This window comes from Corythoichthys intestinalis, chromosome 1, assembly GCF_030265065.1.
Source record: "Corythoichthys intestinalis isolate RoL2023-P3 chromosome 1, ASM3026506v1, whole genome shotgun sequence".
Classification (NCBI taxonomy): Eukaryota; Metazoa; Chordata; class Actinopteri; order Syngnathiformes; family Syngnathidae; genus Corythoichthys; species Corythoichthys intestinalis.
In genome coordinates, this window is record NC_080395.1 from 71,096,210 (window position 1) to 71,108,500 (window position 12,291).

At 39.2% G+C, this 12,291-nt stretch overlaps 1 protein-coding gene across 1 annotated transcript in view; it reads left to right on the forward strand.

Moving 5' to 3' along the window:
* Positions 1–12,291, forward strand: part of pex16 (peroxisomal biogenesis factor 16) — a 59,158-nt gene that overhangs the window by 15,476 nt on the left and 31,391 nt on the right. The window contains exons 3-6 of the mRNA XM_057838257.1: positions 6,634–6,710; positions 6,912–7,045; positions 10,667–10,767; positions 10,987–11,067. Coding sequence (XP_057694240.1) covers positions 6,634–6,710; positions 6,912–7,045; positions 10,667–10,767; positions 10,987–11,067 — 393 coding nt within the window. The remainder of the gene's footprint in view (positions 1–6,633; positions 6,711–6,911; positions 7,046–10,666; positions 10,768–10,986; positions 11,068–12,291) is intronic.

Genomic DNA, 12,291 nt, shown 5'->3' on the forward strand with positions numbered 1-12,291 from the left:
TTTTAATTTTTGCGGTGGGCTATTAAAATATTTGTTCACTTATGATTAAATATTGTGAAATCAACATACTGAGAATAAAAGGCTCCATATGCATAAAGGGAACATATAAATATGAGTACATATCACTATCCATTTATTGTATTTAGCCTAGAAGCCTAGGACCTAGGCTTTCCGATTTAAACATCTAATGTATCAAATACATCAATATCATCCCATAATAAGCAATCCAAACGGCAATAAGGGTCGAAAAGATAATGGACAGCACGCTAGTCAGTTAGCCTGCTGTGTCCATAATTCTTTTTGTGGCTTTCCGGTTCCTCGAGGTGAGAGCATGATAGAACATAATTTAAGACCCCATGATTTTAACGAAATATCGCGTACTTACCTTGATTTGATCCAAAAACTCTGTGTATCACCGAGTATCAAGACACAGCTGCGAATGGCAGAATTTTATGGGTGAAACGCGATAATATAACAAGGGTCGCGATGCAGAAATCACAGACCTCAAGGAGTGGTTGAGATTTTCTTTTCTCAAATAGTTACCCTTTTAAACATTTTATTTATTTATTTTTTTAAAGTTTTTCTTTGTTTGGATCGATTATCATCTAAATTATCTGGGAAAATGTGACAGTAACAAAAAAAAAAAAAAAATGGCATTAAGCGATAGTTATGAGGTAGATATCCGTGGCCTATTTACCGACACAATTTTTTTCATTGTAACGTAATTTGTTTCAAAGTTTAAAATATGCGAATGAATTTTTTTTTTTAATTCTTTTTTTTTTAACTAAATACTACACATCAATTAATGATTTTAAGTTAAAAATGATAGACATTTCAAATAATATAATTACTTACCTTCTTTTTATAGCTGGGTTGAGACAAAAGCGGTTGCGCGGTGTCTGTAAATGGGGGTCTCCAGGGTAAAACGGACAGATTAAAAATAGTCTTGGGGCATAATGTGCGATGAAACTGCTATGGCAGCATATAAACATATTGTTCTATCAAACACGACAGTTCTTTTGGCTTAAAATAAAGCAATTTTTTTTTAAAGAGGGGTGCAAGAGTAGAAACTGCTTTTTCAGCCTTGTCTGTGTTTTCCCCCTTATAACTATATATATATATTTTAATTTTATTTAGGGGTGCTTTTACTTTTTTTTTACTGTGGCTGTTGCTTTAGTCTATAAGTTCTATTTATTTCAATTTTTATTTAAAATATTTGTAATTTATTTTTAATTTATATATTTTTAACATTATATTCATGTTGATGTTCCAATTTGCAAATATGTTGTGAAAATTTTTTTAAAAATCATGTTCAATAAGAAAAAAATTAACCCACACATCTCAAAAAAACACATTTTCGAGCACAAATTGCAATACCGTGAAACCGTGGTGTTTTTGCTTAAGGTTACCGTACTGTCAAAATCTCTAGTATCAGCACATTAAACTGTTTGGTATATAGGAGGAGTGTTCTAAATTAGGTTTTTCTGGTTTTAAAATCAGTTCTATAACTGCCAATTGTAATGAGGACGGAGCACTCTATTTTGAAATGATTCGTTAAACATCTTCAGTCATGGGATCATTACCTTTTCTTCAAACTTCTTAAAATTCAGACCATCATGTCAGCAAATTTTCCTACTACATGTATTTTGTATTGCTTTCAAGATTTCTACAATGGTTAAGTTGCTATCCATTTCTGTCTTCTCCTAATGTTTGGAATTGATATTAATACTGTCAGGGAAGCTGAAGTTTGAACTCCGAGACAAGTGTTACCTCAATAGCTAGATTAGAGAAATAAATACGACCACAACCATGGATTGATTTTCTTCGAAGGTTTTAGTACAAGAGCTCTTGGGTACAGATGCCGAATAACGCACAAAGTGCCTCTCCGCATGTGAACAAAAGAGAGATACAGGGCAGCTGTTTGTCCGAGTGACGTGTGGGCGCTTCCGTCAGGGAGGACATTTCACGCGGAGTGGCTTTTTCGGCACAACACTGGCGCGCCAACTTCAACAGCGAGGAGCAGGTGTACTTTATCTGTGCTATCACTGTTTTGGCTGACGGATATACCCAATTACGGCTGACAAAACTGATAAATGCACTTTTTTTCCCCAAATTTCCCGAGCTCTGGGACACTCGAGAAATGACTCTCATACCTCTCCTTGCTAAGTTAATGGTACCTCGATGTGCGTTTGTGTGGAAATTTAGTTCACGAACAACGAAAAAAACCTATTCCCCTTCTCACCAAATCTAGTTAAAATCTTTACACGGCTTTTAGAATTCCCTCCCTTGTCCTTGAAATGGGTCCGTTGACAGAAGGACTGTTATTGTTGTGGTAATGTAGTACTTATGAGGGTCAAATAAAAGGAAGGACTACGACGGTGGTCTGCAACCCGCGACTCTATTTATTATTTATTTATTTATTTTATGGAAAAAAGATGGGGGAGGGAAATATTTTTTTGTTTTAATAGGATTTCTAGGAGGACAAGCATGACACAAACATTCTTTCAATTCATTAATATTGTAATGAAGTTAAACTTGTGTTGGCATCGTACAACAGAGTAGTCACGTGGTGCGTCAATCTCTATAGAGTCTACCCACGTACCACGTGTTCGCGTAGGGTTCCGCCCACTTGTCCGTCAAAACATAGTGTTAACCTATTACGGCTACGTACATTTCTACGGAGCCCCCCGGGTGCCAGGATAGAAAAAATAAAAAATCATAGCTAATCTGTACCCACAGTTTACTAATCTGTGGGTACAGTTTAGTAATCTGTACCCACAGATTAGTAAACTGTACCCACAGTTTAGCAATCTGTACCCACAGTTTACTAATCTGTACCCACAGTTTACTAAACTGTACCCACAGTTTACTAATCTGTACCCACAGATTAGTAAACTGTACCCACAGTTTACTAATCTGTACCCACAGTTTACTAATCTGTACCCACAGTTTAGCAATCTGTACCCACAGATTACTAATCTGTACCCACAGTTTACTAAACTGTACCCACAGTTTACTAATCTGTACCCACAGATTAGTAAACTGTACCCACAGTTTAGCAATCTGTACCCACAGATTACTAATCTGTACCCACAGTTTACTAAACTGTACCCACAGTTTAGCAATCTGTACCCACAGTTTAGCAATGACCCGGTAACAGTAGTCACCAATGTTTGGCGGGGACTCCGAGTCCAAACGCCGAGGGACCGACCGAGAAACCATCTGCACCATTTGCCCTCGGCGAACAAAGGGGTTTTAAAAGGTAACTATTGCACGTTTTCTTTGGTAGGCGTCTTTCAGGTGTCATCAATCAATATGGCATGTTGTGTTTGCACATTTTCTGTGCTGCTGTCGTGTCTGTGCGTGCTTAATTCAAGTAGTGTTCATTTGTCAGTTACCTATTTTTAGTAGCCGTATTAGCGGCTACTAACACACAACATGCCATATTGATTGATGACACCTGAAAATGTAGACGGCTACCAAAGAAATTGTGCAATAGTTACCTTTTAAAACCCCTTTGTTCGCCGAGGGCAGAAGGTGCAGGTCCCTCGACGTTTGGAGTCCCCGCCAAACACTGGTGACTACCGTTTCCGGGTCATTGCTAAACTGTGGGTACAGATTAGTAAACTGTGGGTACAGTTTAGTAAACTGTGGGTACAGATTAGTAATCTGTGGGTACAGATTGCTAAACTGTGGGTACAGTTTACTAATCTGTGGGTACAGATTAGTAAACTGAGGGTACAGTTTAGTAAACTGAGGGTACAGATTAGTAATCTGTGGGTACAGATTGCTAAACTGTGGGTACAGTTTACTAATCTGTGGGTACAGATTAGTAAACTGTGGGTACAGTTTAGTAAACTGAGGGTACAGATTAGTAAACTGTGGGTACAGATTGCTAAACTGTAGGTACAGTTTACTAATCTGTGGCTACAGTTTAGTAATCTGTGGGTACAGATTACTAAACTGTACCCACAGATTAGTAAACTGTGGGTACAGATTAGCTATGATTTTTTATTTTTTCTATCCTGGCACCCGGGGGGCTCCGTACTCGTACATTTCTCCTATTTACGGCGTGTTTTTCTGCTCCTTAACATTAATAATCAAAATGGTGAAGGCGTGTGTGGCTGTTGGTTGCACTAACAGAGAAGATGGAAGGAGAGACTTGAAATTTTACCGTATTCCGAGGGATCCAAATAGAAGAGCGAAATGGACGGCTGCAATTCGACGTGAAAATTGGACGCCAAAAAATCACCACAGACTATGTAGTAGTCATTTTATATCCGGTAAGATGCATTTAATATATATTTAGAGGGTTTTGGCCTGACAACCACAATTAAGATCATTGCTAGGCTAATCGCCGACAACATACGACGTAGTACGACATAGTTTCAAATTCAAGATGTTTGTGACTTCCCTTTCTTCCACCATCGTTATTTTTTGAATAATATTTAGCTGGTACCAAGTGAGGGAAACTGGCCTCGTCTACGGGGCTGACAAATAACCACAATAAAGATCATTGCTAGGCTAATCGCCGACAACATACACGTATGTATGTAGTGCGTGCTATCGCTAAACCATATAAACATTAAAAGCCTTAACTCCATTGACAAACGACATGAAATACATTAGACTTGACAGTGGATGTTAGCAATAACAAAAGAATTCGAATTGAAAATTTCGTAACTCACCTTTCCAAGCACAAGATAGATTCCTGCCAAACGAGGACCTGTTTCACCCAACCAGCAACGAAGTATTTATAAGCGTCCAAGCTCTTGAAGTTTTTCGTGAGAATAGGCTGATTTTGTGTGGACAAGATCATTTTAAATATCAGCGTAGCAGATGTCAGGTAGACAGGGCGAAGACAGTGGGTCGAAAAACATCGATTTGGGCATCAAATATGGATCTGGCGACTGTATAGAACGAAGCTTTTCCTCATAACGCCTTTTATGCAACAGATCCAGTGAGTTTGCGGCATCAGAAAGCACCGGGTCTTCCATGAAATGCATTTTAAATTGCGCCATCAATTGAAAACAATGCAAATACAGAGTCAAAATGACGGACAAGTGGGCGGAACCCTACAGCGAACACGTGGTGCGTGGGTAGACTCTATAGGATCCACTGCAGGGAAAATAAAATTTAACTATGAAGTTTAATGATGTAATTCTAGCCAACTTTGTCATTTCAATGGTAGGCTAATATAGCTAGTATCGATATATACAGCCAGTGTTGCTATCACTATAAGGCTTATACAAGGCTTTTAATTTTTTGCGGCTCCAGACATACTGTATGTTTTTTTTTTGTTTTTGTCAAATATGGCTTTTTCAACATTTTGGGTTGTAAACCCTGAGTCACTGCGAGATGTAAGTCGTACTATTGCTACGAGAAAAAAATTATTACGTAGGGGAACATAGCTGTAATCAGCTACGCATTTTACATACATGTACCGTAGCTGAGAGCTACGACATTAGCCTAGTTAAGGAAATATTTCAAATATATCTTTGTTTCGGTTCTTCTTGGGGAAAAAAAAAAAAAAAAAAGTCGACGTAAGACATGGTGAGGCTGTCCGACTCCAATGCAGCACACCACCACAGCTTCAAAAAATCTTAGGGGAAACACTGAACCTATATTTTGAGTCCATCAGATCTCTTGAGTGGTAGATCGGGGCACAGTTGACTTGTCTTTGTTGATTTACTGCTGTCTTCTCTGCTATTGTGTGGCGTTTTGACTTGAGAAAATCCACCAATAAAGCTTTTGAAAACCGTTCATAAGAAAAAAAAAATGTTTCATTGAGGCATTTCATTTGTAAAATACATGTTAAAATCTTTGTCATTGGGATTGCTTTTGTCTTTAGCACAGGACTTCTTTTTTCTTCTTTCTTTCAGAAAGAAAGCTGACCAATACGCGGGGTCTGAAAGGCAAATTTTTGTTGGATTATCTTTGAATACCCGCTAATTTTTTAGCAGAATTCTAGCTTTGTATAGGCTAATGTTCCTATTGTTGAAAGCACAAAAGTGTGTAATAAACAACTAGCACATTTATATTTTGCATTTTGTTTTCTTACTGTACCGAAAATGAACCGAACCGTGACCTCAAAACCGAGGTACGTACCGAACCGAGATTTTTGTGTACCGTTACACCCCTAGTGAGTGATGATGACTCTTCACAGACCTTTAAAGGTTAATGCAACATTGCATATTCTTTCTTGCCAAGATAAAAAAACACATTTTACCGTTTGTATCAAAACAATCAATCCTGGAGTACTACACATACAATAACAAACTGTCAAGCATTGTGAACATATGACAAAAACTGTCGCATTTTCATTCCATTGTCGATGAAAACTGGCATTCGTCTCGTTATGTTTTGGTCTCCCAAGACAAGTTTTTAGCTCATCATCATCACCTCTACGAAAAAATTGTTTGGCGACAAATTTTCCATCTCAGTTCTCCTCTGCTTTGATATATAGCTTGAAGTGTCAACTTTTGAACAGCTGTCACACACAAAATATTTTTCACCGATTCCAATCCTCTAAAAACTATGTGATCGGGCCCGATTTCCAGGTCATTCATGTCATGTCATGTTTCTACTTTTGATATTAATGGGGTTTACTAACTGTTTTTTTTTTTTCCCCAGTCTACTCTGCTTCCAATCTGCTGGTGCTGTTCAATGACAGCATCCTGCGCAAAGGCCTGAAGTGTGCCCTGACTGTGGTGAGCACTGCTAAAGGGATGATAAATAATGAGCATTTAAAAAAGCTTGAATAGGGATTTATTGCTCAAGTCATAGACTTAATAATGGTTCATTATGAAGTCTATGCTCAAGTGTTACCAGTTTGCAGATGTGGAAAAATATTCCATTGTTGTTGTCAGCTGAATGATCAAATTGTGTTTTTTCTTTACTCTTTTATCCAGTCAATTTCACAGCAGAGAATCCTCACCTGGCTCTCCGTGTTGGAGTATGTGGAGGTGTTCTTGGAGATGGGTACCCAAAAGGTGTGTGGTGAAGTTGGCTGCTGGTTGGTGATCGCCCTCATTCAAATTTTTAAGTGAGTGACTCTTAATAGGATTTGAATTTTCAACTGTTTCAATGGTGACAAACTGTGTTTTGTATCTGGATCTTGGAATTATACGTTTCACTAGAAAATGCATTTTCTGGAGAAATAGTGGAACCGCACGAATGCTATTTTTAGACTACAATGCTGCGTGACGTCACTATCGTAAACTGGAAGGGGGTCAACATAGAAGCGCGCTCACATACAACCCAGCAACACTGCTGCTTTTGAACATGTAGAAACGACTCTAGACACTATGACATAAGAAGGATGTTTTCTTCATACATTTCCCGAAGCAAAAAAACTGCAACACAGCGCAGCCCATCCCTCCTCCGGCAGCCAGCAAAGGAGCCATCCTCACCCCTTTGGGATCCAGGGTGGTCCCCTGGGCCACCCGCGCTCCCGTCAACCAGCTCTCAGGGATAGGAAGAGGGGACACACCATATGTGCGGTACGCTATTACGTATGGATTCTTTGCTCTCATTTCGTGTAGATTTTCAGTAACTTGTTATTCATTTTGAGTCATTTTCTGGCGACTTCCTTGTTAACTCATTGGCTGCCATTGACGGCGTTAGACGTCCAATCCGTGTTTACTGGAAGGAGGGGGGGAATGAACTAATTCGCCCCTTCAACATGGATCGGACCCTTCCCAAACAACATGGATTGGACGTCTAGGTCTGTCAAAGGCAGCAGATGAGTGAGTAAATCATAAATTTATGAGTGATTTTTTTCTCCCCCTTGGAGTTTGTTTATGCCGGGTTTTTGTTTGTTTGTTTTTTTGTTTCTCATAGTGCCAGTTTTTTTATTTATGTTTTTTTCAGTTTTACCAGTTTTTAAATTTATTTTTGTTTCACCTCAGTTTTTTCTTTTTTTCAATTTTGCCATTTATTCCACATCCACAGTTTTGGCAGTCCGATCTTTTTTTTTGTTTTTGTTGCTGTTTTCACATGGATTCTTTTTTCTTTTTTTGCCTTTTAGTGGAGATTTTTTTTTCATCTTCAGTTCATCTTTTATCCATTGGAAATGAATGGGGGCATTGGAAATAAATGGAGTAGTTTTATCAAATTTTGGTGGAAGCGTACGTTTTATGAAAGAGAACCTAAAACACCTTTTGTATGCCTATATTTCCTGATTTTTTTTTAAATTGTCAGATTTTTATGTAAATTAAATTTTAAAAAAATATAGGACGGTATGAATTATAAAATTTTCTTTTTTTTTTTTTTTTTGCTCTTGAAAATTGAGCATTTTTTGCTGGAAACAATTATCCCAAAATTTAAGGACATTAATACACACAAAAACTGGATATAATTTTTGCCAAGGCATACGCTTCCACAAACTTTTGACAAAAACTAACCTATTCATTTATTGTTGGCCCCATTTATTTCCAATGGGGAAAAAAATGACCTGATGTGACCAATGAGCAGTAAGTGACCCAGAAATGCCATAAAATCAGTGCAAAAGAAAAATCTTGAAAAAATGAACAAACTACATTTAAAACTCGAGAAACTGCACTAAAAGACAAAAAACTGTGACAACAGCAACAACAACAAAAAACTGCAGAGAAAAAAAATGACAACTACAAAAGACACAAAAAAACGTTAAAAACCGCAACACAGAACACACCCCACAAAAAAACTGGCAAAACTGCAAAAAACACAGAACACCTCCCACCAAAAACTGGCAAAACTGCAAAAACACAAACATTTTTTTAAAAAATTAAAACTTTTTATTTGCCCCCAATGTTCAATGGCTGCCAATGGGTTAACAATGCTCCAAACTCAATAGGGAGTTACTAAGGGTGTAACGGTTCACATGGAGGTACTGAATTGTTTCGGTTTTGCATGTTCTGTTCAATTCACTTGCTTACTGTTTCGGTGATGTTTATGCGTTTTTTTTTTTTGTTTTTTTGTCAGAAATGTATTATTAGCGCAAACGAAGCGCTTCATGCGGACCTGAAGTCCTGTGGGAGTTTCCAGTCAGACGCCGTTCGTGTCGGACACTCTTAATAAGTAGTTTAGACCTTACTGCCTTTAAAGTCCTGTAAATTACAGACATGATAATTTAATGCTAGCGAGTTGCTTGAGCTTAAGACCTTTTCACACTGGCGTCAGCCCAGTGTGAAGAGCGGTCCACAGCAAGCGCAAAACGGGAGGAGCCATGTAGCCTGACATAGACGCTGTCAGGAAATGAAAAGCGGCAAGCATATTTACTATACTCCAAAGCACCAATGTGTTTATTTTTCATTGCTACAAGGGTTGAGAAAGAAAGGCGACTTTTCCTATTTCAAGGAGTAGGAGGCATTATAATAGCCATGTAAAGAGTTTTACGAGTTTCGGTCAGAAGGTGAATGTTTTTTGTTGTTGTTCGTGAACTACATTTCCACACAAACGTACATCGGGGTACCATTTAGCTTAGCAAGTAGAGGTATGACAGTTATTTTTCGAGTGTCCCAGAGCTCAAGAAAACTGCATTTATCAAGTCATCAAACCTTTTCTTTTATCCCAGGCAATAGTAGGTGGTTGGTTTTATTTACCTGACATGTTTCGGCGAGCACTTCCACCTTCGTCAGGCATTTATCAAGGTTTCGTCAACCATGGTTTGCGTATATCCATCTGCTGAAGCAGCCTGGTAGCACAGATATATGTATGCCTGCCCCTCTGCTATTGGATGCAATGACGTGAGCGCGGCGGTGCTCTTAAAATATAGCAAGGCTCTATTTTGGGCCCCGCCTCTTAGCGCAATTTCATTCAAACTTGCCGTTCCGCCCAAAACGGCTGCCCACCTCATACTTTCGCCGAGACGTCCCCTCCCACATGCACAATGAATGGGTTCCGCTAAACCCTTCACACTCGGCTGCCGCTAACTTGAAACTGCCTTTACTTCACTACTCTTGGGCCGGTTCACCTCAAGCGGCTGGGGACGTCCTGCCTGCTAAAGACGCTTCCGACGCTTCCGATGGTGCCAGCACCATTGAACACTTTTGTGGCTTGCCTCGTAAACTTGGTAATGAACAAAGGCTAGTGGATAAATCCGTAGGGATGTCAAAAAATGCTGCACGGATATGTTAACCCACATAAAATGGCACAGTCAGACTATGGATGTTGAATTTACATATAAGTCAGCTAGATATTGTCATCTCTGCCATAATTACTTGTTCATGTTGTTGCTGTGAGGATTCAAAGCGCATGGTTTTGTTTGTTCATTCATCATTTTAAGATTTTATAATTGTTTATTCCATTTTATGAGTAATTTATTCAGAATATCACACATTTTAAAAAAAATACTTACACAAGTTCTGTTGTTTAAAATTTTTTAAATCAGTTTTTTTTCGTGCAGTTTTTGTATTGAAATGAACCAAACTGAGCAGTTTAAAAATCGAACCGAACCAAAATTACATTTTAGTGTACCGTTACACCCCTAGAAGTAAAAATAAAATAGGATAAATAAAAATCTATAGGAAGTGACCAATGGGAGAGAGAGCAAAGCATCCCCACGCAATTTCTTCAGGAATTGCATTTTCTAGCTCATACACTGTATAATCTTGAACATTAAGACTATCATATGTTTATGGTCTGCTCCTTATTTGACTGTTTTCCTCTCCCAATAAACCCAAAGGGCAGTTTTGCGCCTTGTCCTTCTTTTGTGGTACAAATCGGGCATCCAGACTTCACCTCCCATCATTCCCCTTGACAGAGGTGCAGGGATAGGTGATGACGGTCAGTGATTTACACTCAACTTCCTATCTAGTGGCTATAGTTTATGCATGGAATTTGGACTACATGTTATCATAAGTATTATTGACGAACTAAATGTACATTTTACAAACCAAGTGGCGCTAACCCAACAAAGATGATCCTGGATACCACTGTGATACTTCTTGACACTTCTCTTGAAATTAAATAACACTTCATGTGTTATTTTGCTGTCATGCACAGATGACAGTAACGTGGAGAAGGAAGACGATGCCTACTTTGTGGGTCAGAGGTCAGGACGTGTTATCAGATCACTCAGCCGTGGTAAGCATCACAAACTCCAGAGACATGTTGGGCAATGTTTCGAACTTTTCCAAGAATTGAAGATTCAGTAGTTTCATAATTTCTGGCTGAAGAGTGCTGGCACGGATAGTATGTATACTGATTCTAGTTTCTGATTAATCAGTGCCAGTGTTGTTTTCGTCAACAATGACGATCAGGAAAATATTTTGTCGATGAACAATTTTTTTCTGACGATAACGAGTTAAAAACTTGGCTTGGGAGACTAGACCATTACAAGACAAATACTAGTTTTCTTCTAACGAGACGACACCGAGACGAAAATGCGACATTGTTTCTGTCCAATGTGTGACATTTTTATATTGTACGTGGAGTACGTCCGCTTGCATCGTAGCAGTGTTTGGGTCGTGTTCACTCATGTGAGATGTGCTGGGCCTCTCCCTTCTCACCGGAGTTTAGGATGTATCTCAAGCTAGACTTGTTTTCTAATCCTGGCAAGCGAGAATAACCAATGTTTCTTTAGCAACATTTTAAAGGTCTGTGCTGAGTGATCATCAGATGCATAATGTAACTCCTAGCGCAAGCGTGGCATTGGAGTTCGCGTTAGCATTAGCTTCAGAATGGCGAGCGTCCTCTTAAAACACCGGCCAGTCTAAAGCAGAGCCACTTGGCTTTTCTGGTCAGTAAGGGCGTTTTTACACTAGCACTGTTTGGTCTGTTTTGAACGGATTAGAGCTCTTTTTCTCAGACTGTCCGCTTCGTTTTGTAAATGTGAACGCGCAACCAAACTTAAGTTTGGACCATACAAATGAACTCTGTACCACTAGAAAATCGTGGGTCACGGTCCGCTTTATGCGCTCGTCGCTTCGCTTGTGAATGCAACTGGAGCAGGGTGCGCTTTTGCTCGTTTATGTGCAGCATTACAGCGTGGAGCTGTGATGCTCCAAGCTGTGATGGTACACGCACCGCATCCTTGGAAGCGGAAGTACGGGAGCGCACACTATTCAAAATCAACAATGACAAGATGACAGACGGACCATGGCCAAATGTTTTTGTGTAACGCGAAGGTACACAAAATTGGGTTCTACTGTGGCGGTTGTGTTTTGCATGCTGTTGCTGAACGTACCGTGTGAGAGTGACGAGAAGCCGAGACAGGCTGAGCCTCTCGGGTCGACTGTTTGGTGAGTCACGCTCTCTGGAAGTGGCGACAATTTGACAGTCAAAAAAGTCATGAAAGTGAGAGCGAGG